Source organism: Acanthopagrus latus, chromosome 15, assembly GCF_904848185.1.
Source record: "Acanthopagrus latus isolate v.2019 chromosome 15, fAcaLat1.1, whole genome shotgun sequence".
NCBI lineage: Eukaryota > Metazoa > Chordata > Actinopteri > Spariformes > Sparidae > Acanthopagrus > Acanthopagrus latus.
The window spans coordinates 4,532,481-4,558,038 of record NC_051053.1 but is presented as its reverse complement, the minus strand read 5'-3'; the positions used below and the strand labels follow the sequence as shown (position 1 = coordinate 4,558,038).

The 25,558-nt window shown below is 42.0% G+C and overlaps 2 protein-coding genes across 10 annotated transcripts; one reads left to right on the top strand and one right to left on the bottom strand.

Annotated features, from left to right (window-relative positions):
• Window positions 1-242: 242 nt before the first annotated feature.
• On the bottom strand, window positions 243-18,145 carry gtpbp2a (GTP binding protein 2a). Of its 5 annotated transcripts, none has more exons than XM_037124493.1 (16): window positions 14,935-15,072; window positions 13,397-13,716; window positions 12,598-12,744; window positions 12,275-12,361; window positions 12,009-12,183; window positions 11,845-11,963; window positions 11,655-11,732; window positions 11,520-11,579; window positions 11,225-11,299; window positions 10,627-11,105; window positions 10,216-10,543; window positions 9,270-10,071; window positions 8,975-9,184; window positions 8,563-8,886; window positions 8,181-8,305; window positions 5,803-7,997 (listed from the first exon to the last, which is right to left on the bottom strand). In XM_037124493.1, the coding sequence occupies exons 2-16, from the start codon at window positions 13,619-13,621 to the stop codon at window positions 6,933-6,935; spliced, it is 4,299 nt and encodes a 1,432-aa protein (XP_036980388.1). In that variant the 5' UTR covers window positions 13,622-13,716; window positions 14,935-15,072; the 3' UTR covers window positions 5,803-6,932. The 5 variants fall into 5 exon arrangements, with proteins under 5 accessions (XP_036980390.1, XP_036980388.1, XP_036980389.1 ...); XM_037124494.1 differs by having other exon boundaries at window positions 11,845-11,960; XM_037124492.1 differs by having other exon boundaries at window positions 11,845-12,098; window positions 12,144-12,183.
• Window positions 16,838-21,466, top strand: LOC119033917 (otoraplin-like). Of its 5 annotated transcripts, none has more exons than XM_037124518.1 (5): window positions 16,838-17,153; window positions 20,356-20,475; window positions 20,623-20,762; window positions 21,004-21,114; window positions 21,203-21,466. In XM_037124518.1, the coding sequence occupies exons 2-5, from the start codon at window positions 20,361-20,363 to the stop codon at window positions 21,224-21,226; spliced, it is 390 nt and encodes a 129-aa protein (XP_036980413.1). In that variant the 5' UTR covers window positions 16,838-17,153; window positions 20,356-20,360; the 3' UTR covers window positions 21,227-21,466. The 5 variants fall into 5 exon arrangements, with proteins under 5 accessions (XP_036980413.1, XP_036980410.1, XP_036980411.1 ...); XM_037124515.1 differs by lacking the exon at window positions 16,838-17,153 and adding an exon at window positions 18,664-18,790; XM_037124516.1 differs by lacking the exon at window positions 16,838-17,153 and adding an exon at window positions 18,708-18,823.
• Window positions 21,467-25,558: the final 4,092 nt, after the last annotated feature.

Below are 25,558 nucleotides of genomic sequence, written 5' to 3'. Positions count from 1 at the left end.
TTGTTGTGTGGTGCACCGACAGATCGCTCAATGAGGAAGTTACCCTTGCGCTGTCTTGCATCAGCAGAGGGAGCATACCAGGAGGAGCACTGCCAGGAAAGTGAAACCAAGCCTTTTAAATTGAGTTTTGTGAAGCCAGTCATGGCTCTGCGACATGTGATCCTGTAGATAAAAAGCTGGGTGTATGATGACACGGTGGAAAACACAGCAATATAAAAGATAACAAAATAAGAGGCCCACTATAGAGATTATTAAAGTTTTATTCATGTGCATCATGATACACAAATTGGATCTGTACATAAATATTGCATTTCACCCAAATAATGATCAAAATATTACAATCTTGATTAAAAGAAAAACTTACAGGTGATTTCAGAAAAGTGAAGACGTTTTGGCGTCATAAAGAAGACTGCGAAAACAGTGAAAAAATGTTGAATGAACTGTAAAATCTAAAACTACTAGAAATCTATAAAATACATCTCAGATGCATTAAAACAAACACCTGATAAAACTCTTCATAAAAGCTATAAAATAGTTTGGTTGAAAGGCGTTCTTCGAGTTCACATAAACTGTGCATAAGAACAACATGGGTGCAACAAAACAGGGCACACATGTCAGCTGTGTATCGTTGATGTTACTGGGACAATCTTGTGTATAAGTCACATCAACATGCTATACTAAAACAGATAACAAGGCAAACAGCAGCCTCCAACAGAGTAGCAATTAACACTCATTTTCAAAGTCTTCTTCTAAATATCAAAAGCTGTTTAAAGGAGTAGCACCAACTTTATAAATGTTTTTACTAAGTTTTAAAACTTTGGGGTGCAATGGTAAACTACTCAAACAGTAGTTCCATCAGGCACTGTGTTAAACCCCTTTAAAAGTTAGTGACATCAGTAACTTGAGTGAGGAGACGACATGTACCTCGAACATAATTGCTTTGAAACAAAGCTGCATCTGTAGGCAGCTTCACATACTACAGAATCTTGGGAAGACCCCCCAGAAGACCTCCCTCCCTCCCCCAAAGTAAGCGACAGAAATCTCCAACAAAGTACTTCTGTGAGAGTGGAATGCTGTCTAATACATTATCTACACTGACCTGAGTAACTAAAGCACTTGAAAGATAGGCAGCGAGATCATTACCATCTCACTGCACTAACGTGAGGCATTATTTGTGAATAAAAATAACAATTCTCACAGACATACTCAACAAAACCAGTTAATATGTGATTGCCAGTGCGATTCATCTTGGCAGGCTGACAAATAAACCACGTCAAGTTCAAGCTTTGCATACCTTGCTAATTAATGCTTTGCCTTACCTTCATAAAGTGCAGCAATATAGCTTTAAGATGGTTTAGCTTATGTACGACCTATAAGCTTTGTCTGAGGCCTACAATAGTAGTTCAGTGCTTTCATGATGATCTCACGCGATCCATAAAAGGTCAGATTTTAGGCCTTGTTTTCACATGTAAGCATACTTTTTAAAACACATTTTTCCCCTCCTTTCACCAAAATCCTGTCCACAAAACTTTCATTTTACAAAATATCTGAACGAACATGAGAATGCAAAACCCATTTCAAAATCTCAAACGAGAATACTGTTGAACACCTTTCTGGCACACTGCCTGGATGTGGAAACCAAACGAAACCAACCAGTAGGCAGCCATTGCTGTTGCTGATGTTTAGAAGGGTATGCAGAAAACTGGAATTCTTAAAACTTTGCACTTTCAAGGATGTTTTAAAAAAAAAAAAAAATCTATTTTACTGACCTACCACAGTTACCACAGTTTGCATGTGAATGCGAGGCTGAAACATAAGGAAAGAGTTTTGTTTAGTAAAATATGTTTACATGCAAACAAGGCCTGGAGTATTCAAATACAGTGAGATCAGAGGCTTGTCCTTATCTGTCAGGCACAGTGCTTGTAACACAGATAAGCTGCCGTGGGCCGATGACAACAATGACATGGTTGATAGAGGTTACACCTTCATGTCCACACATCTCATACTTGTAAGTCATGAGCTTGTAAACGATTATCTGCCAAAGGTATATCAAAACTGCCATTATGTTTCAGTGCAAGTGTGTGTCAGGAGTGCATTTAGGTGTAAACTGTGTAAGTAGCACCTCAATGTGGGTGTAGGGAAAGCAATTGCTTAGTTGCCACTTGCTGATCTGTGCATCGCGACAACGTTTTCCTGACATTCTATTACTTTGGTAGCGCTAAGTTGTTAAAGAGGTGTCTCTTCTTAGCAGTGGCGTGAATAGAAACACAACTTTACACATTAACACCGGAAAACAGACAAAAATATCAGCGGTTATGTTAAAGGCTGAAGAAGACAAATGAGGTGACAGCAAGGCTGCAGGAAAAGGTTATAAAACATTCAAATCATGTGAAAGGGAGTTACTGCGCAGTGAACAGGGCTGAGTGGCCTTTGGAGGTTCTTTATGAAGCACCTTGTTTTTGGGTGGGCCGGTGTTTTCTGTTGTGGATCTCAGAGAAAGCTTTAGGCTTCGTCATCCTCGCTTTGGGATGGCAGGTACTGGGCGATGGGTTGCAACTTAGTGACGTGGCCGATTCCTTTGGTCACGCCCTCTCTGAAGAGCACCTTCGCTCCTACCTTCAGGTATTCAGGGTGCTTGATGAACTTAAAGAGGACCACTGCTTTCTCACCTGTCCTCAGCTCTTCCTGTAGTACAGTGATGTATCATAAGAAGAGGATGTATAAAGAGAAAGCATTAAGAATAACCAAATGTAATAATAGTCAGACAAGACCAATTGCTGCTCAGTAATTGGACTCACCTTGCCGTGCACAGCTTCCACAGTGGCGGTCTGTCTCACATTGCCAATGTGCACAGTAACCTGGAAGCCCTTGTGGAAGGTCTTGGCATGGAAAAGCAGTACAATCTCAGCCTCAAACATCCAGCAGATGGTAGGGTCCATCTCCGGACTCACCATCACCATCCCCTGCAATTGGAAAACAGATGATCATCATTGTCATTTATTTTGATAAAAATATGAGAAACACACACTTATACTGGGATGGACAGTATCAGAGCTGCCACGATTAGTCAACTAATCAATTAGCTGATCTAAAAAAAAAAAAATGCTTGTGTTTATCATTTATGATAGTAAATGAAGATTAAATTTAAAGACATCATTTTGGGCTCTGAGAAACTGTGATAAGCATTTTCACAAGTTTTTGACATTGTATAGATTGAACAGTTAATCCATAAATCGTGAATATAATTATCAGATTAATCAATAATGAAAAAACAAAATGCTGCAGCCCTAAACAATACAGAGAAAAGGATTCAAAAGTTTTGTGTCACCTTGCGTAGTAATGAGCGATCAAAGTTACCCAGGGCGAGTGTGGCAGCCTGGCCTGCCCTGAGGACCCTGCATGCCGAACGATTCCTTTGGATGCTCCCGATGGTCAACTTGTGGAACTGGCCAGAGTCTGTGGGCCCTACCACAAGATGATCTCCCTCACGGCAAATACCACTGCACAATCAAAGAATATCGTGGGTCAGACGCGATGTCCATGCTAGACAAAGAAAGCAAGTGGAACGCAGGAACAGGATTCAAGCATTTCAGCACACTGACCTGTACAGAGTGCCTCCCACGACAGTCCCCACCTCTGGCACTGTGTAGATCTCATCAACCTGTGAAGACGTACACTGCTGTCAGTCACATCAAAACCATTTGTAGGTATTTAAACTGCAAATTAAATATTGTGTATATTTCGGCCAGCTGCTATATCTCAGACTAACCTGAAATTCGGTTAGCTGTTGCATAAGCTCCTCCTGTGCCTTGCTGTTGCTAAGAGGGGGGATGATGTTGAAGAAGACCTTCAGCAAGTCTAGACTCTCTCCAGACACACTGGACAAGGTGAAGATGGGCGTGATGCTGCCGGGCAGAGCACAAGAATGTGATCAACACAAACAGATGTTCTACTGTTATGAGTTCTAACTTGAAGAGGAAGCATTCATGTTTCTGCAAAACAAAAGGAAACCTTAAATAGTTCATACTTTGGTGACTGTGCGAACTGTTGTGCTGCTGTGACGGCATCATCGTTACTGGCTATGACCATGGGCACCTTGTTGCAGCCTGGTTGCTTCAGGACACGCTCCAACTGCCGCACGGTGCGCTCCACTGTGGCTCGCGTACAGAGGTCCACCTTGCTGATGACGATGAAGATGGGCACCTTCAGAGCCATGGCAAGCCCAAGATGCTCCCGTGTTGTACCAGCTGGAAAAGAGGCAGTAGGGATTCAGATAAAGCTACTGGGACGGTTACATAAGGGAGTCTACATCCTTACAGGGTAAGGGCTGTTGTGACCTACATTGACATCGCTTATCTGCCGGCTCTTAATTGGAGTCTGAGGGTCAGGAGACCACATGTTCGAACTGATAAGACCAGGTAGAATTTGCCATTTACTATGTTGTCAGAAGAAAGAGATAAGATAGCAGTACAGGATTATTCAAACAGAAATTCATATACGCATTAATGCCTTACACATCCAGGATGCCTTTTCCAAACCCCTCAAAGAGGCAGCAGTGTCCTGCCTGGTAGGTCATGTTCCTCTGTAAACAAGGCTGGCATGTGACAGAAAGTGATATGTATAGTTTGTGTATGTATAATAACCCACTAACCAAAAGGAGTTCAAGGGCACTGACCCCATAACACACATTATAGAGGCAGACAGACAGACAGACAGCCTCAAAATACCCCGGCCTCCTTTATCACCTGATCAACAGATTATTGTTATGTTTGCTGTGTGTATTCTTAGTGCATCCAAGGTAAAGGTGCATGGATTAAACAGAGGTAATGAGTGAAGCGGATGTGCCAAAATCTCTGGTAAAGCATCAAAGGAGGATACAAGATGATTACTCGCTCTTTGGCTTTTTTGGCTCGTCAGAACCTAAGACGAGTCCTATGCATTACACAGATCCATTGCTCTGTTTCATAATTAAGGCTGTCGCTCTAGGGTTGCAGACACCGTGTCCCCTTTCTGTCTGTTGCGTAGCTGAGGTGGTCCTCATTCTTGACCCCATTTCTCCCCCAGCATGCTCTATTTAGAAAATACACCCACACAAATGTCTACAGAAATTCAAGAATATAAATACATATAAACTAAATGATAATAATGTGTAGGCTTTTAAATAGTTAAATGTTATTGTCTTTTGGTTTGGACATATTGCTACCAAGCCAATATAAATAAAATATTGCTCATTCACCAAAAGACACATCTGGGTCAAATGTACATTAACCAAATATTTACAAGTCTGCCTGCCTGTCTTGGCTGAAAACTTCTTAAAACAAGCATACTGGACCTTTAGAAATCATATATTCAAAATGACCTTTAAAAATACCTGAAAACTGCCAGCCATACCTTAACAGCAGCTGAGTATAGTTCACCTAATAACTCCAGCAGACTGTGAGATAATGTGCTAAGTCGTGAGAAATGTCTCTGAGGCTCAGGTTTCATTTAGGACTCCTTACTATGTGCAAAACTTAGAACAGATGTCTTAATAACTCTGTAATTTAAGGCTATTGCTTTCGATAGCACAGAAAGGTACATGTACACGTCAACAGAAGGTCACAAGCAATGACAGGGTGTTCTTATCTGGGTGCACATGCTCTGCCCCCACAGCCCCTCCTCTTCGCTGTCATTTGGCAGAGTAAACAAGACTGAAATAAGTCAGGATGGCCGAGCGGTCTAAGGCGCTGCGTTCAAGCTGGGGAACACTCGTCCGTCAAAGAGGGGGAAGAAGGGGGAGGAAAGGGGGAAGAGGAAAAAGGGAGAAAAAGAGGAAAAAAGGGAGAAAAGGAGGAAAGAAGGAAAACATTGGCCATCTTGCACATTTATAAAGCATTTCTAGCCGCCTGAACGCAATTTGGAAACTTTTGATGCGTTCAAGTGTTTTTGACACACCGCGGCCTGGATTCGAACCGACGAACTGTCGCTCCTTGACGCACATTGCCTTATTTGGACATAACCACCGGCGATAGGGGTATTCCCTAGCTTGGGCGCTGACGGGGCCTCCATTTCCTTCCTTAGGTTGTAAATATTTAGGCAATAATTAATAAATGCTTCCTCACTTAAATGAGGATCATTTGGCATCTTTTTATAAATAGTGACACTGCCCACTGACAAAGGCTCATCACTTGGATGGCAGATCTTTCCATTGCTGACTGTCATTCTGAAATTCCTGCGCATGTTTACAAGAGACCACCTCCATCATTTATCAGTAAAAAAAAAAGCCTTTTCTGAGCATGTTTCTTTCTCTCTGTTTTCATAGAGAAAAATGAACATGCTGTTGATGTGCTGCACAACACTGTAACAAAACTGTAACAACTTAACTGTTGCCTGTAACTTTTAATCTTTTCCTGTATAAATGAAATGAAATAACATGCTGTTTTTTCAAGAGTTGTCAAGTTAATTAAATTGTAAACTGTTACTGTTGTTGAATGTTGTCGTTGTCATCATTAAAAACATCCACTTGTACATTTGGTGTACACCAGCTTTGTTTGTTCATGGAGAGAAGAAACAGAAACTTTGGAAAGATTTAATTACAACAGAATCAAAATATAGAAAATTAGATTTTTTCACACCACAGTAGCCATACTTCAATAAACAACATTTAAGTAACAACCAAACTAAACCAAAGTTTACAATACAACTAAACAACTAATAACAACTAGCTTAGTAACAACTAAACTAAACTTTACATACAATACAATTGTCAATTACCATTATCTATTTACAATGGATATAACTTTTCTTTTCTATCAAATGTAGAAATATTGAGTTATCATACAACTATTCACAGTAAACAGGATAATATATTAATACTTAAACAAAGAATATTTCAAACTATTTACAATTTAACTATTATTTACAAGGATTAATTATTTACAATATATTACAAGTTATTTTGAGAATTTCTTCCTCATTTCCTCCAACCACTGCTGTTTGGTGAGTGTATCAAACGCAGGGCAATACACTCTGCCACGGTACTGGCTGTGTCCAGTCTCAGCAGTGCGGAACTGGCCACACCTTTTACAGGTGTTTGCCTCCACTGTTCTCCTGTAGGGCCTCTTTGGTGGAGGTCCAGACTCCGCTGTGGTGTTGGGCTCAGTTATTTGAGGGTTGGTGCCCTGAACCGGTGCAGGAAGGGCCACTGTGACAAAATGAGGAAGAATTTGTCCTGTTGCCGTGGCGATCTGAGGTGCTGGGGGCATGACAAGCACAAGCCTCTTCACTGGTGCCTTTGGCATGATGGGGTGACTAGAGGCTGTCGGCCTCTGTTGTGCCTGACCCGCTGTGCTCTCCGGCAGGTGGTACTGGTGCTCGTGTCGAGCTGACCTGGGCTCAGCAGGGAGAGCTCTCGCTTCCTGAAGAGGCTCCTCAGACTCAGGAAGGGCTGGAGGCAACACAGTACCCTGAAGCAGCACAGAGAGCTCCTGCCTCTTCTGCCTGCTGTTGTGCCACTGGATGAGGGTGTTCTGATTCACCTCCACCAGCTGAATCTCTGATCCCTGCATCACCAGAGAGTTGCCAACAACAAGCTGCCTGATTTTGTGGTAGTCTCTCAGAATTAAGGACCACCTTGAGTCAGCCCCCTTGCCTTTCCTCACTGGGCCTTGGTGGAGATCACAGAGTCTAATAAAAATGTTCTCCACCAACCGACAACAGTTTGGCCACTGAGCAGGAGCACTACTTGCACCTAACATGCAACGGGTGGTGCTCTCCACACCAGGAGTTTGTGAGGGCTTCTTCGGTGTCCTGAACCGTCCACTCAAAAGTCTCCCCTGGTGTCGTGCTGCATAAATCACCCGCTGCTTGTCACCTTCGTCCAGCTTCTCCCACAGCGCTATAATGGCACTGGTCTGCTGGTTGGTGAGATAGAGAGACGTCTGCTCCCGCAGCTTCACCAGATACTCAGCCAGTCTGTCCACGTGCTGGTATCCAGGAATATTTTGGTCATCAACAGCCTGTGAAAATAATAAAACAACAAACCTTACTACCTTCACAGTTTATTTAAAATAAATATCATCTAGACTGTGTGCATCTATACAATGTTTAAGTGTGTATATGTAAGAGTTGGGCTCATATCTATACACCTAAATAATTAAAAGTGAACACACACACACACACACACACACACACACACTTACCATATCTTCATCTTCAGCCTGCATATCCACTCCAGCCTCAGCAGATGAAGTAGAGGGCATGATGGATGCACCAGAGGCCATGGAAGATGTGCGAATAGCCAGGACTGATGTTCCAGGAGGCAGGGCTGCAGGAAATGTTAAGAAAAATCACAACAAGATTATTTTGTATTGATATTACAGCATCACAGTTTTAATTTTCACTGCAAAAAACTATTGGAATTATGATGATGCAACATTTTTTGGGGTCTGTACCAAATGAACATGTTCTCTTACATCTGTGGAACATGATTTGTAGGCCAGGCATCTCTGCGCTACATCATTTTAGTGCAGTTTTGTCATTGCACTTGCAATTTCACTAGTATTTTGAATAGTTCATCCATACCAGTATCTATGGTGGATGAGCCGAAAACCGCTGAGGATGTGCCCACGCTCAGGGTGGATGTGCCAGGAGCCATGCCAGATGTGGTGATCACCAGGGTGGAGACGGTGGACACCAGACTGGATGAGGGAGCAGGAGTGAGAGACGCTGCAGGGACCTCCAGGTCCGCCACTGTGGGGTCGTCTGGGATGTCAGCGAAGCCCTCATCTGTTTCCACATCATCCTCGTGCTGTTCAATCAACTCAGCAGTCTCCTCTGAGTCAGGGTGCATGTCCTGCAGTGCCTGACCAGTCTGCCGGAACAGATACTGAAGCCCTATGAGCTCTCCTGAAATAATTGAAGTAAAGTGGATATTTTACAGTGTTAATAAAGGATTTTAAAACCGAGTTGAATACCAGTGTTCACAAATGCTTACCAGTGTAACGTGAGGGTGGACAGAACTCTGGTGCCACCTTCTTGCCAAACAGCGTCTCGAAGTTTTTGTTTACGCAGTGAAGCAGGTCACCCGAGTAGCTGCGTAAAGGTGATGGTGTAGTAGATAGCGCAGCACTACCGCGGTCCTGGTTCCACCTATGGAGTCCCTCCAGCAGGTATGCCTGAAAATTCAGGCTGTTGGCACTGGTCCCTAGAAGGACATTATCAAATATTAAATTATGAAATACTCTTGGATTACACAGCACATGAAAGACACATGTCTGAAAGACACAAACCTGGTATGAAGCGGTTCAGATGGAGATGAAAGGACTCCAAAGATGTCGAGCCTCTGGCACATCTGTACGTCGGTAGCCGCAAACCTCCCTTTGTGAGTTCCCCTGTTTTGGTGTACAAAGCAACACCTGGCAGATCCTGGATGCACTTGATGTGCTTTTTCTGGACATGCCAGATGTGCTGCATCCTCTCCCTGTCAAACAGTGGAACTCCAAGGGAGTCGTTCCCGCTATCACCCATCAGCCCCTGCAGCAGCTCCTCCAGCAGCTTAGTGGTGGTCTCTTCACCACGGGTCCTCCTCCGGCAGTGGAGAGCCAGCTCCTCCCTGGACAGGTGTCTGCTGATGTCCCCATCGGTGAGACAAGGCCGGCCCTGAGACTGAAGCTGCTGTTTTTTTGCTTCACGCAACAGAGCTAAATCAGCTGCATCCCACTCAAACAAGCATGATGATAGGCGCGACATGAAAACTGGGTACAGCTGATGAGCATCTGTTGTGCATCCCAGTGCAAGTCGGCGCATGAAGTGCCAGATATCCAGCCTTACTGTCAGGTCTGGCCACCCACTGAATCTGACCTTCAACTTGGTCTCCACCGCCTCAGCACAGCAGCCACAGTCCACATACAGGATGACAGGGGGGTCCACACCTGCCTGCTGGTACCGCTTGACCAGATCCGCCGCCATCATGTCCAGGCCAGTTCCCTCCTGAGCAGTCAGCACACTCATCAGTATCTGACCATACTCATTTCCCACTGAGGTGAGCCAGAGTGCTGTGCCCTTGGCAGTCCCGGCAAGCTTCTTGGTGATCTGAAGCACACAAAATGTATAGGGTCTCTGTCAACATGATTCAGAAATACTGAAAAACAGGCATGTATGTTATATATATATATATATATATATATATAGTATCAATATGTAGCCAATTTTCTGAAGCAAAAAAGATTGTTTAACCTTCTTAGTGGAATCCATCTTTAATATGTTGCCATAGATGGAAGTGATTCTGGCCTTGATGTCCTCCAGCCTCGTCAGAATATCCTGGCTGTAAACGGAGAGGAGCCACTTACAGCTCGGCACCACAGCAGGCTCTGGAGGCTCAGGGAACGCCATGGGCAACAGTCCGGGCCGCTGGAGGAAGTCCACACACTCTGTGGTGTACCGTGCCACACGGTGAAGCCATTCCTCTGTGTGGTTCTCCCTGAGCTGCTTCAAAACCCGTGTAGGGCTGTTCCCCAGGCCTCTCTCCCGCAGAAGTCGGATCACCCGGATATCACAAGCAAACCTTGGCCACAGACAGATGTATCAGTAAAAATGTTTAACATAACTCTGTTTGACAATGCAAGACAGACAGAGGATGTTACTCACTTTTGTGTTAGGATGACCCGAAATTCCGACCTGTGTGCCAAGTCCAGTTGTTTCAGGACAGTCTGACTCCAAGACACGTGGTTGGCTCTACACTTGGTGCAGGTTAGAGTCTCTGTCACCATGTTGTAGATCCTGTCCACATCCAGAACCCGACGTGCCCTCTTGTGCAGTCCTGCTCCTGTGAGTTGGTGGCGTCCACAGGCAGGGTTGGGACAGACCACCCTCACCTTCCACAGTTTGTAGGGCATCCAAACAAGAAGTGGGTGGGCGAAAAACCGGTCTGGAGCAGGAGCCTGGTGGTAGAGGGGACTTGGCTGTGGTGGATAGTACCAGAGCTTCAAGTTGTCTTGAAGCTCTAGTTTTCCCCTGGGCCCCATCTTCAAAACATATTTTTCAATCCATTTGTGGTCTGCAGGTGGCAAACCCTCTGACCACAAACGGGGCAGCTGAAGTGATGTCTCTGTCCTGGGTTGCGCAGCCTTAGTGATAAAAAAAACAAAACAACAAAAAACAAAAACACAATGCATAAACACACTTAGTACTTGTAGAAGACTGATTATGCTCTACACAGAATGATATTAAATGTTATATTACTTACTGTGACGGTGGCACACACTGCTGTGGTGCTGAGGACAGGCACTGGACCTGGAGCATCTGTCACAATGTCTGGAGACTGTAAAGGCAGGGAAAAGATTCAAATTCATATTATTAACAACATAAAAATTGCGTTGTTATTTCATATAGCTGCTCTACATGAAACACTATTATTTAGCTTTCAGGTGTCATTTCTGATTTGAGTGTGTCTTTTTTAATACTCTTAATAATCTTGAGAAAAATATGGACAGAAATACATACACTTTAACTGTCTGAAACTGAGTTATATCGTGACTTACTGAGACAGCAATGCTGGCTGGGGAGCTGGTGCATGATTTAGTGGGGCTGACGACTTGGGTCTGTAAAGAATTCAATCCAAGTAACTTGTACAAACGAACTTAAATTTGAACAGTTCCAATGTGATCTCCATTTACCTCTGTTGCTTTTCTGGCTCTGCTCAGATTTGGCTTTGCAGCAGCAACATGAGCGCCACCAAATCTCGGCTTGGTAAACTGAAAGGAAATAAAGCAAAGGACGGTGTCATGACAGGACTTTGTTGTCTAACTATCATTCACTGAAGAAAATGTCAAATATTCATCGTCAAGTTATGAGTGTCACAAATACCATTGACAAATTTAACAATCTCTGTTTATGGCCGGCTGTCACTTGTCCCACGGCTGCACTCTGCTGGCCTGCTGCTGCACTCTGTGGGCCTACAGAGCCCGGGACGGAACCTGCTGCTGCTGCTGCTGCTGCACTCTGTGGGCCTACAGAGCCCGGGACGGAACCTGCTGCTGCTGCACTCTGTGGGCCTACAGAGCCCGGGACGGAACCTGCTGCTGCTGCACTCTGTGGGCCTACAGAGCCCGGGACGGAACCTGCTGCTGCTGCACTCTGTGGGCCTACAGAGCCCGGGACGGAACCTGCTGCTGCTGCTGCTGCACTCTGTGGCCCCACAGAGCCCTGGACATGTATATAAAAGTATATAAAATCACAAATTAGCTTGTGTACTATTACACACACTAAACTTGAGTATTGAATTGACCAGTGTTACCCTCTGCGTGTGAAAATGACACACACACTGCCTCTCTTGCCCAAACAAAGACCTCTGTCCTGGTCTCTGCATTGGACATCTCTCGATCTAAAAATAACAGTTGTACATTTGATTGAATCAACCACAGATTAAATCACTGATTTTCATTTGTGTAATTACACAGATCTAATACAAACTATGTGTTCATGACATGTTTATTAACTCATAGGAACATGGCCTTTAGTGCATTTTATACAAATTATAATAAGTTAAATGTATTGTGAGAGTAAATAACAATGATTACAAAATACTGTATACAGTGAATATACTGAATATACCCTTACCATCTGATAGAGGGCAAACCATTTCTTCTGCCTGGGAGCTGGCCTGTTTCCCTCACCTGCAGGCCAGACGCCACTGCTGGCAAACTTCCTCAGGCGGGACATCCACTCTGAGTCCGCCATCGCCTTGTGGGACTTGGAAGATGTTGCCTTTGGTGACATAAATGCATGAACATTTTTTTAAATGAATGAAAACAACGTGAATACTGGAACATGACAGCTAGGACATGACAACCAAAGCCAGCTAGGCTTTGATTGCATCTGTGTTTGTAAATCAGCTGTAGAATTAACCTGATTTATATCAAAAAATATGTATTCTTATAGTATGTTGCGGGAAATATCATGAATTAGAAAGTTAATGCCTTTACAGTTTGAATAATCTTATCAAAACAGAATGAAGTTTTAACGAGTCAGCTTCTCAGAAGCGTTATAAATCGCACGACACAGTGAGTTCAGGATTCCACTACCACCCCCATCCTGACAGTGAACTTCCTGTGACAAACAACTTACGACTTTGACTGTGTAAGGGATACATGGAACACTTAATGGACACAATTAAAGTATATCTCCAGCGATGAAAACGAGCGTTTATCATATGAAAAACACTAGAGTGAGTCTTATGAATTGGCTTAAGAGGCAAATTCAAGCTAGCCAAGCTAACATTCATTCATCGTAACATGAGTGTCAGCAAACGCGACAAAAAGCAAACTGTCAGATATATAATTTAACACAGCAGGTGTAATTACTTGTCTATATAAAGTTTTAATGTGTACAGCAGTGTGATAAATGTGTAAATACTCGCCATTTCACTTGCTGTCCAACTTTTCTCGTTAGTCGCCTCAAACTCCGTTTCAAAAACGACGGCCGTTACCGCAAATCTTCTCGGCTTCCCTCGGCTTCGCTCGGATTTCGCTCGGCTCCGTCCAACATTTCTCCGTCGTGATTGGTCAAATGTTGGAGCTGGGCGAAGACGATTGGTGGGGGAATGTTGGAGCCGCGGATTTGATTGGCCGTCATCCTCCAACATTGCGAAATGTTGGACGGCCACGCTGCCGGCTGCTGGCGTTCAGGTCGCAGTCTCCCCTGGAGGCGTGGGTTCGAATCCCACTTCTGACAGTAACCCTTTTGGATCAAATCCCACATAACTAAATAAAAAAAAGTCTTCTATGGTCACATCAACAAAAAGGACATTAAAGACTTTCAAGCAGCAATATGTCCTCAAAGTCGAAAATTAAGAATTGCCAAGTCTGTCACATCAGTTTAAGTAGCTCAGATTTCTAATTACGTTCTTCCTGGACCTGGGTATAGTTCAAGCTTCCTGCACTTAGTCTCATTTGCCGTTGTCATCAAAGGTCTGAGGGTTGGTGAAAGCACATAATGCTCTTCCACAGAATGTTTCTATAAAAGCAGTTTAATGTAACAGTAAAAGACCAATGAAGTTGATGTGATGCAGAGACACATGTAGAATTTCAGACGACACTGAACTAACCAATGAGTCAAACAACTGGAGCAGTCAGTAGCTGAAAGTCTCAACTTTATTCAAATGAGTGTGAGATTCACCTGTCAGGTATGTAGTGTTTCGCGAATGAACGAAATCCAGTGACCGCCCAAAGAAAATATTCTGAGCTGTTGCATGCCATAAGAGGACCTCGTTAACCTTGTAAACTGCAGAAAAACAGTGTCTTCTGCAGCAAGACACACAACAACCGTTTAGCTAATGCCTGCAAGTATTAGGGGAATAACTTGAGAATGTCAAATGTTACGTTCTTTAAGCAAAGTCGACGTACATGACTCAGACAGGAATGGATGGTATCTGAGATATTATGGGACTTGTAGAGCCAGGAGGGACGTGGGGTGGACGTGGCAGTGGTAGAAATGGATGCCTGTTACATAAGCTCAGATACCACATGTTTGCAAAGTGCTAAGGCAGTTGGTCACCGTAAGTCCACTACAGTGTGGAGGAGTGGTGTAAACAAACATAGGCTGTCTATCAGAGTGGGCCTCCACCAGCCTGTGTCCCTGCACATTTTCATTACTATTTTATATTGACAGCAATTAGTGTATACTGTCACTTTATTTATATTACTGTTCATTTAAACTTTGGTAACATCAGGATTGTTTCATTTCAAATATGAAAGTATTTTTATATGAGTGATTGTGTTAATGACAAAACAGATTTTATTGTCAATCAAGCATTTTTGAGGATTATATTTGAATTCAAGTGAATTTCTAACCCTAAAAACACAACAACTAAAATTAAACCTTAACAGGTCAAAATAAAAATATTTCCAAATTTTTGTGACTTTGTATAAAAACATAAATTAATCAACTGATACTCACCAATGCCGGTATTTGCGCTGACGACCAGCATAGCAAAATCTGGACAGTAGCTGGTGAGGCCAAAGATGGTGGTCTTCAGGTACTTGTGGTGACCCGCCAGATCGATGAATGTGATCATTTTGGAGGCACTCTCGCAAATCTCCTCTGCTGTCCGAGACTCGCTGTAATTCACAACCTGGGAAAAGACGACACCATAGTTATAAGTGTCATGATCTTGATATTACCATATAAAGAGAAAAAGAGGAAAAACTACATATTCTTCAGTTACTTATCTAAAAGTATAATTCAAGCAAGTTGTGCCTGCAACTTGTATTACTTGCATATGCATTAGTTTGATAAGAAATACATTGCTCAATCAAAACTTTCCTTCCTCTTTATCACAATTACCAAAACCATAATATCTTGTCTGATCTACTTGAACAACTTCATGAGTAAATCCCATGATAACCATTACATAATGTCTTCAACCTGCACTGCCATTAATGAAAAAACATAAATCATAACTTAGGTACACATTTTTTTTTTTATTTTCTGGTGTTTCCTCACCTCTCCTTTACTGTTGAAGCCAAGGATCTCAAAGCTGATACTCGACGTGCGTCCCGTCTGGATCTCATGCAGATGTCTGAAGAGGTTAAGCCTCGCTCTTCCCCGCCCATTGTCCAGCTCACCCTGTGTCAAAACACCCAACAGAGTGGACTTGCCAGAGTCCACATTACCCAGTACAGCTACCCGCAGGTCCAAGAACTGCAGAAAAAACACAAAGAATGAGCAGTGATTAATACAAATGAAGAACAAAAGAACAACAACCAGAAAGAAAAATGCCTCCATAGTGGCCCTACTAACCTGCTGGTCATCTGGCACCTTGCGAATGAGAACCTCAGCAATCTTACGAGGCACATCGGAGTCATAGTCCACCTCTCGCTCTCTGAGAACAGTGATGTCTGCTCCGACTCTGTCCCAATAAAAAAAGAAAAACAAATAAATAAAGTGTGGTGTTTTTTTCTTTTGTAAATAGAAAATGATCACTTGTTATTAACAGGATGATTATGCATTTGTATTCTTAGTGTTATCATCTGTCAAACAGTGACACTACAGTTTGAATAAAAAGAGAAGTTGATAAAATCTTACTTCTCTGCTAGCTTGTGCAGCGTCTTCAGTGATGCCCTCATATCTTCCTCTGATAGTCCCACCAGCATGCCGTTATCCTCCACACCTATCTGATAGACAGCTTCGCCTCTACCCTCCTGCAGTCGCCATTTCATTTGTGTTGCAAGGTGCTCAAAGCGGTATTGTGTGGGGTTTACCAGCTTCAGCTAAACAAAGATAAAACTGAAGACATCAGTGCTGAACCTAAACACAGATTGAGCAATGCGTAGTTAAATGATTCTAATGCAATAACTAATATCATGAAGGATAACTATGGGGCTAAGGCAATATGAATCTGAAACAAAGTCTATGTTGATGTGGAGAGGGAGCCGGCTGCCCAGATACTAAAAATGCTCTTGCTAATCCACAGTGGTGTTGGTTTTCAATGGAAGACTGTGAGAATGCACTTACAGGTTTGGGTATATCACCAACATATTGCTGACAGCTTATTGTAATAACCAATAACCTCCACAGTCCTGTAATGAAGAGGTCGTCCTCACCATGAGCTAATCATTGCTATATTGTTATATCAAGCAACTAGTTCAATATATGTTTTTTTTTTTTTTTGACACTTGCATGACACTTGCATGACAGCCAATATGCTTACCTTGTACTCTATATTTCCCTCTTCAGCCTAAGAGACAGACAAACAAAGAGAGACAGAACAGGAACAACAGCTGTCAGACTGTAGAGAAGTGAGACAACAGCCTATTGATTTGTTAAAAGACAAAAAGAAAAGCAATCTGACTGAATGAGCAGCCAGTGCACTGCTGTGAATAGGTAATACAAACTGACTAACAGCCTAGTCGGACTTAATACACAGTTACATAATGTGTTATTAGGCAAAACAGAGGAAGGTTTGAAGGTCAGTCTACATATGCAGTCAATATGGTACACACATCTCAAATGTATACTCAAACTTAAGATCAGTACAGGACAGTGGGACTGGTTGCGTGCTGGGGATCAGCTGTAACAACAACTGAGACCATGGAATATGTTGAGACTTTCCCCCATTATGATTACGAGTTAAAGACCGTGGTGACTGGTCACAGTCATCAACTAGCAAACATGAGGTAACTAACGTGGTGAAGAAAATATCAAAGTAATGTTTCGTTAAGTTACTGTGTGGTAACATAGTCCTCGGCTGTGTGAATGTCAGGAATGTAGTAGTAACGTTGGCTAGTTATAGCTCGACCCTCCCCCGTTGGATATTTACAAACACAGCTGTTCCTCTTCTGCTAGCTAGCTAAAAACACCACCCAGCTACAGGAACTGGGTTTTAATGAAGCACAATTCTGTAAAACCAAATACAAGTTCATAACAAATGTTAGCTTGCCATTGTATTGTTAGCCGAATACATCGGTATCCTCTCATTCATTTTCCTGTATGTTACAGACTAGCTACGTGTCACTACTGGTTCAAAAATAAGCCAAACAGGATAGCTAACTCTGACGCTAATGGGCGATGCAATATACCATACCTACCGTCATCAACATGTACACCAACACACACTGAAGCTTATATTGTTATTAGCAGACTTCCTTAAGGTTGGTACATAATATTAGCTCGATAACGCTAGTGGCGGTAGTTGGCAGCCTTACCTCTGGAGGTAGATATGGGGTGTTATTGCTTGGTTTGAAGTTGCGGGAGAAACGCGCTTTGGATTTCTTGTTTTTCCCACAAGCTTTTTTGGAGGCTATCCCGTAGCCATTTCCCTGTTTGACGTTGGCCGCTGCACCTTGAGACCCAGAGCCGTGTCCATTTCCTGAGCAAAATAACTCCGATACCCGCGCATCCATCAGCTACTTCGGGACCTAAGTTAACTTGTCAGCTCGCTACCTGGATAAATATAACGTTGTTACATTAAAATAAATCCTAGTCGTATATGAGTGGGATTAGCCTGCTAGTGGTAGCTTCCAGCCCCCAAAATAAAAACAAAGCACCGACCACCCCCAAACTCTTCAAACCGAACAATAACACCGCCGTCCGAGACTGTCGTTTTGACTTGACAGTGTGCATACGTCACAGTCCGAAATGTCAACGGGGGCACCGGGTCTGTTCGACCGGAGAGCGCGAGCGGACGGTTCTTTATTTTCTGAGAGGCCTGGGAGCGAATTCAGTTTGAACTCCGCCCGCCTAGCTACCTTGGTTTAGATAACAGGCGCACACGGATATACACCGTTTTGCAGAGCTTTGCATCAGACGAATAAGGAAACACCGGTTTACAAAATCATTATAAAGGTTGCAGGATATGATAACACAAGATCAATAAATGTTTCATCAGCTTACACATATTTGAATTTAATTCGACCTATAGGTTGGCATTTACAGGCTGTAAAGGAGAACACTTCTTTACTCCTGTGTTAATATTCAATAACTCAATGTTGAGAAACGAGATCTTACTTACACTAAAAAACAAAACATAGACACTGGCCAAGTAATACAAAACGTGGTTTATTTTCTGAAATGGTTCATCCACTAGTATTACTTCTTGTTGTTTACGATGACCATATTTTCTAACAGACATCGTTACAGCACATTTTGCCCCTGGAAATATTTTTTTGCCAATTTGGCATTTTTCACCTGGCAACAGCATCCAAATAAACAAAGTGAGCGCCCATAGCAAGGGGACAAGAGTGCCATCAGGTGTTGGGTTGAAAAAAATGACTGCTCCATGGACCTCTGGGTGCCCTTGAGAGGATACTGAGGGGTGAAGTGCACACTTATACTAAGTCAGAAGAAGTTAAGATCGACCAACACACTTACAGACATACAACATATTTGTTTTTTGTTTTTTTCAAAAAAACTGTTTTTGCCATAGCACACCATCTGGAAGTGGGTCTGATCAAGTTTAATTAACAACATCATTGTTACGTAGACTATTTGACTATGTTGCTGAGACTGGGTTTGGCTGAATTTGTATAACGCATTTGTTTGTTAAGTGACTAGACTAGACAGATCTGTTGTTGTCTCCATTATATTTCAGTTACTTCTGCTGTTGTGGAAAATACTTATTTCTAGTTTACACCATTATCATGTTCAGTTATTTACACTATATTTTGCAGCTAGCATTTTTCAATTTTTTCGATTTTTTTTTTTTTTTCGTTTCTAGCTTGTAAAGGTGCAGTTTGTAGAAATTGGCCACCTTTCAAATTCATACCTAAGCAGCAGCATATCAATACAGTAACCACTAACTGCTGATAATTGTAGCTAACCGTAGCTAGTTAATGCTATGCAGATAGCAGTGTGGACTGGGAGATCAGGGATCAGGGGAGGGTTAGTGTTCATGCTGCTGGAAGAGGAACTGTGAACACGGGACAGGGCTGGCTGGCTATCATGCTAACTTCAGTAGATGTCTCTGCAACATAATAGGTAGACATCATAAAGTCAGTATTGCTGTTTATTCACATTCAATCTGAGCTTTATTTATGTTTTCAACCAACATTCTTACATCTTGCCCCTTTAAAATCAGATGAAAGGAGCATCGTCAGAGCTGAGTGTTAGTTAGACAAATAACCAAGTATTTTGGGTCAACATTTAATTTCATGGTACAATAACCATGTCAGAATGTTACATTTTCAAGATTTCATGGTAATACATACTTACTGGAATCATTATTTTCAAGTACATTGACCCCTGACAGAATAAAAACAGTGTTTTTTGCTTGAAGAATCTCACAAATATTATGTCCTGACAGATATGAAACCTTATATGCCCTTGTAAAATATATGTTCTTAACACTAATGCGGTAGAATTCAAAACCATACATGAGCAAGTGAACATGATAGGATAATCATCAGTTTTCACACCACATACCTTTAAACTTCTGCAAACTTAGTTTAGATTAGTTGCACTTTGCTCAAGATGATCTCCAGATTTAACATTTAGTCACATAAAATACCCTAAAAGTTACAAGACTGCTTCTCTCATGGGAAATTTTAGTCTGCTCAAATAATGGCACAAAGAACATGATGTATTTCAACACGTAGGTTTGCTTTTTGGAGAGCTCAAAGACACGTTGTTCACATGAACTGTGACTGCTTGAGATCTGAGAAAAGACAGCCAACTCCCCTGTGGGAAATGAATAGTTCTAGAGAGTGTGGCATGTTTGCAACTCAGCACCGATTGGTCAGGCGACCTATGATGCAGGGGCGCCACCCATTCAGTCCTGGCTGAGAGATGTGTTTTTGGATTTTTGTAGCCTTGTTCCTTCAAACGTCCACATTTTACACCCGCATTTGCACATACAACTCTCCCTTGGTTCCGCTCTTTCAGGCAGCATGAGTTATCCACTGGTGATTCTGCTCTGTGTGGGACTACTGCACCCGACTGCGAGGGCCGTCCTCATGGATAAACTAGCAGACAACAAGATTTGTGGAGATGCAGAATGCTCATGTAAGTCAGAGCATGTACAGTTTATCCTGAGAATTATAACACATAATAAAATGCTTGTATTCTATAAATTTTAAAAAACAAAACAAAACATTGTGACTTTTGTCCTCTATATTTCCCTTTCCTCTTTTGTCTTCTGTGCTTCATTAGATGTTCTCTCAATGGCCACAGCCTTGGATGACTTCATTGCTCCCGACTGCAGATTCATCAACATTAAGAAGGGTCAGATGGTTTATGTGTATTCTAAACTCGTGCCAGAGGAGGGCGCCGGAGTCTTCTGGTCTGGAAGTGTATGTGCATATTTGTCACAATCAGTTCAGAAATGCAAAGCTCTGACAAACAGATGCGATCTTTCTGACCTTTTTGAGCACAATGTCAAAAAAGACATTTGGTTAGATATTCAGCATCATTGTATTGTAAATGCGCAAGTATTCAAATGACCTGAAGTCTATTGCGGGCACTTTCACATGCAGCATATGTATTGTTTTGTATGGTAATTTGTGAGAGAGCCCTTGTTACTTCCTCTGGCAGGTTTACAGTGAGCGCTATGTGGACCAGATGGGCATCATTGGATACTTTCCTGCAACTGTGGTGAAGGAGACACATACGTTTGTGCAAGACACAGTTCAGATTCCCACAGCTGTGAGTAAATTTGTCTCTTTCTGAGGACAATGTATTCATTTTTTTTTTTAAAGTGGTTGCCAACATTTATCTCATTTTATTTATTCAGGAGATGGACTTCTACTGTGAATAAGACATGACAGACCAAAGGCTCATCTTTCTTCTCAAGTCTTGCTTTCAGTAACTCTGGAAAGTAGACAGCTTTTCTCTCAAGCTGGCGTGTCTGGCTATGTGACGTTACATCCTGTGTTGTCTCCAGTGGGAATGAAAACCTGGACACTCTCAGTCCTCCTTTGCCCACAGTCTGACACCCCTACTCAGCTAGTCCTTTCTGTCTGAGACACTTTGCTCAATAAACCCATTTTCAAGTCAATCAGTGAGTTATTTGTCGATCAATTATTTAAGAGGGATAAAACAATTCTCTTCCAGGCCACTATTTTGACTTTTCAGGATTGTGAATTGCAATAACTGCAAGTGAGTAACTGCTGTGAAAATCCTCCACTGTTATAAACATATTATCAGATTTAATTTGCAACACTGTTGTAGCCTTTTTTTATCGCAGCATCAGGGTTTCTTGACACTGTCATCATGTTTGATTACAAAGAAAATGACCCGCAATGCATTCATGATTCACTCCAAAGCAGCAGGGAAAGAATCTGCCTCTTTTCTTCTCTTTGTCAGAAGAGATTTAGTACATAAGAGAAATAACTGCACAAAGGAATATCTCAATTTTCATTGCATATTAACACGTTATCAGCTTTTTGTTTTTGTGTTTTTGTAGGTAATATGTATTCCCCATAATTTGCTCTCTTACACACTCATCCAACAAATAATGGAGAACCTAATTGTACTGTGCAAGCCACTGTGAATTAACTCTGGTAAATCTAATGAGGGGCATTAGTTCAGGTGATACTGAATTATGGGGACATAAGTGGGAAGGCTGGAAATACAAATGTACACATGAAGCAACAATCTCACTTTTTCACCTAGACTCAATAATTGCTGCCCTCTTTCTCTTGGTAATACATCTTACTGGCAGTGTAATGAACATCCATTGAACTAAAATGCCACAATCTACAAAACAAATGGCTTATGTAATTTTCATTGTTATCTTTAATTTGTAATTAGGGATATTTCCACTATATAGAAGACAGTGATTAATTAATTGTTTGATCTGACCTCATTACCAGGTAGACAGGGAGGGTTTGTTGGGTGGGCAACAAAAAAACGTGAACGCATCATGTAGGCATGTAAGGTTTTTCTTTACCTTTAAGAGACAACGTGTAAGCATTTTAGTTGGAAACCTGTTAGAAAAATGAACTTAAATTGTCAACAGAATATGGATTAGCTGTTTTTTGTAGACTGATGCATCTGCAGTTTTGCCAGAAGCTCTCCGAGATTTCTCACGTTTCTTTGAAATATATAATCGCGCCAGACCTCCTTAAAAGCTCATGAAGGCTGCTTACTGCTGCTTAGTGTGATATGACCTTTGATTCTTTACTTTCAATTGCAAAGATGTTACCACATGATAAAATTTCCCATTAAAGATTAAATCCACCAGTTTTACATGTTGGGCTGTGTTTACAGGCGTTGGGGAGCACTGGTGCATACTGTATGTAGTATGAAAACCTTTTGTGGCTTCAGAGGAAGCTGCATGTAATCTGATCAGTGGCTCAGATGCATTGTGGGTAATGTAGCTCCAGTATTTTAAAAGCAGTACACTGGTCTATCATGGACAGTTAAAGGACAGTTTTATTCCAGGCAATCTTCTCCTTCACGTGTCTACCATTGGGCTCAAATGTGTGTATCTCACACACACACACACATCTTACAGAGAACTATCATGATTAAACACTGCCTGACATATTGTCAGAGTTAAGACTCTTTCCAAAGGATGATTTGAATCTCTTTTTGATTGGTTTTTGAATCATCAGTGTCTCTGCATCACAGCAGTCACCCAGATGTAGCGCTGAATAAAACATCTCAATCAAATTTTCCCCATTTACATTGGTGGATTATCAGAGCCAAAGATGTTTCATGTTGATAGAGAAAGCCTCATGTGATTTAGTCAGTGTTCTTATGAGCCACCAGTAAATGTCTCTGTCGTCCCAGGAAGTCGCTTACATGACTGCTGCATGCATTGATGTGTGAGGCTACTACTATCAGATCATTTTCATTAGTTTTCTATTTCTGTCTAACCTGAGGCATTCTTAAGAAGGCAGGCTTACGAGTTTAGGGAATAGGGCTGTCACACATTACAATCAATCTCCTGTCCCATAACACCGGCCCAGATCGATTCAAATCTGTTTCAAATGGGGACATCCACTACAAAATGTCACCCAGCAAAATCATACCTGGGGCATCCGAAGAGGACTGTTGAAGCAGGGACATTCTCACAAGAGAAGACCAAGATGTTTCCTGAGCACTTTTGAAAAGAATATCGCGTTCTATATAATGAAAATAATATCAATTTTATTAAAATAATCTAAATATACAGTCACATAGTGAAATTGATGTTATTACACAGTATTTACAAAGGAACTGGATGCTGCATCCACATGTTGTTACTAATGACGGTCGCAAAGAGGTGAAAAGCTCAGCATCTTTTTGGCTAATTTCCATTTGCAGCTGTCTGTGCGAGGGCCTTTGCAAATGACAGCAAGTCACTCCTGTCTAAAGTCAATCTTCCGTCAGACAGCTGTAGTTTTAGGGAGTTACCATGGTGACAGGCAGGCATACTGTGACAGGCGAGATTGATGTGTGTGCATGCTTGTGTGCTTCCTGTGGGTGAGCTTAAAGGAGCAGCTGCCAAGCACAGGCCACAGAAGGTGAGTTTGTTTTCTCCACCCGCTGTCACTCCCACACCTCCACGCCCAGCAGCAGCGCCCCGCAGAGCTGCTTAGCATCTGAGCATGACATTTTACAGCGAGGAGACGTGAGTCTTTCATCTGTGCATTGCAAAAAATTGAGGCACGTCTGGGTGATGCAACAAGTCGTGATACTGTGAAACAAATGTGATGAAGTCGAATGGCTTCTTGACTCAGAATCAGTTGTTTGTTTTAAAAAGATGAAGCAAATATTAAAAAAAAAAAAAAAAGGAAGGAAGGAAAAGAAAAAATATAATCGGCAACAGAAAATGTTATCAACATTTGTTTGCGAGTTCCCAGATACAAACAGCAAAACACTTAATAGAAGAATGAGTTGCCTGGCTCTGAAAAGACAACATAACCTTGGATTGAGCAGAATTGAAATAGAAATGAACAAAAGATTGAGGTTAGCTGGATTTTTTGAATCTCGAACATATTGGCCCTGACTGAGACATGGGATGAGTCAGGGTGAATGCTGGCTGATGAAACAGCTCATTTCTTTCCATGAACAAACACGAAGCTTTGTCCTGCTGAGAGGAGTTTTTTTCTTTTACTTAGGACAATGGCAGACAGAAAACTTGCTTTTTGCTATCCTCTAGAGTGAGGTAAGACAGTGCTTTAGGTATACATTCAGGATGAGAGGACAACTCATTCTCTGTCTGTCGTGATCAACCTCATCGGTCGTGTCTTCAAGGCGTTTGAATCATTCGATTTGTCTGTACATATTTTCCTCAAGAGTGTCAGAAAATGCCAGCTCAGTTCTTATTTGAACTAAATCAATCAATCAGTCAGCAGGAATCAATCAGTGGTAACGCCTGAGGATCAGCGGTGTCGCTCTCACTTGATTAATATCCTCCACATTTGAAATGCATCTGTCAGGCTAGTTTTGTGTCACCACCAGGTGGCCACGCCACGTGTATTCCCACCATATTTCAAAGACAAAGTGACAGTCGTGACAGATTTGAAGGAGAAATTTGTAAGATATGGCCTGAATTAAAATTTAAAACAAAGAAAACTAATCAGTGGGGTATTAAGAAACAACAGTCACCTCTATGTATTGTGTTGCCGAGATTTCTCCTGAAGCCAGCAGGCTAACCAGCGAGCCCCAGCCCATCCCGTCTCATGATAACACTTCGTACTGGCATTGACAGACTGACAGACTGATAGCCCCTTTTTTGTTTTTGCTGGCAGATATTTGCTATGAATTCATATAAATACATACAATATGAATATTACCTTATTTTAAATGTATTTCTTTTACCAAGCTAAGATGAGCTTATTGTAAAAACAACGTCCAGACAAACTACAGTACCACTGGCTCTTGGGCTAGTTGAGACATGACCTAATTAGCTAATGTTAGCTAGCTAAAACCAAGGACAGCTAGCAAAGAGCACAGTTTTTTGGTTACTCTGCTGATGTTTTTTTTGAGGTACCTTTGGCCATATTCTACAAATTATACATTTAGGTGTTTAATCATGAAGATAGCACAGTTTCAACAATATTCTTTTTCTTTCAGTGTTCATCTCTCTTAGTCTTTGTTTTCTCTCCCTCTCTCTGTGTTACATCGCTGACTCATATAATTGCACGAGCTAGCGTAA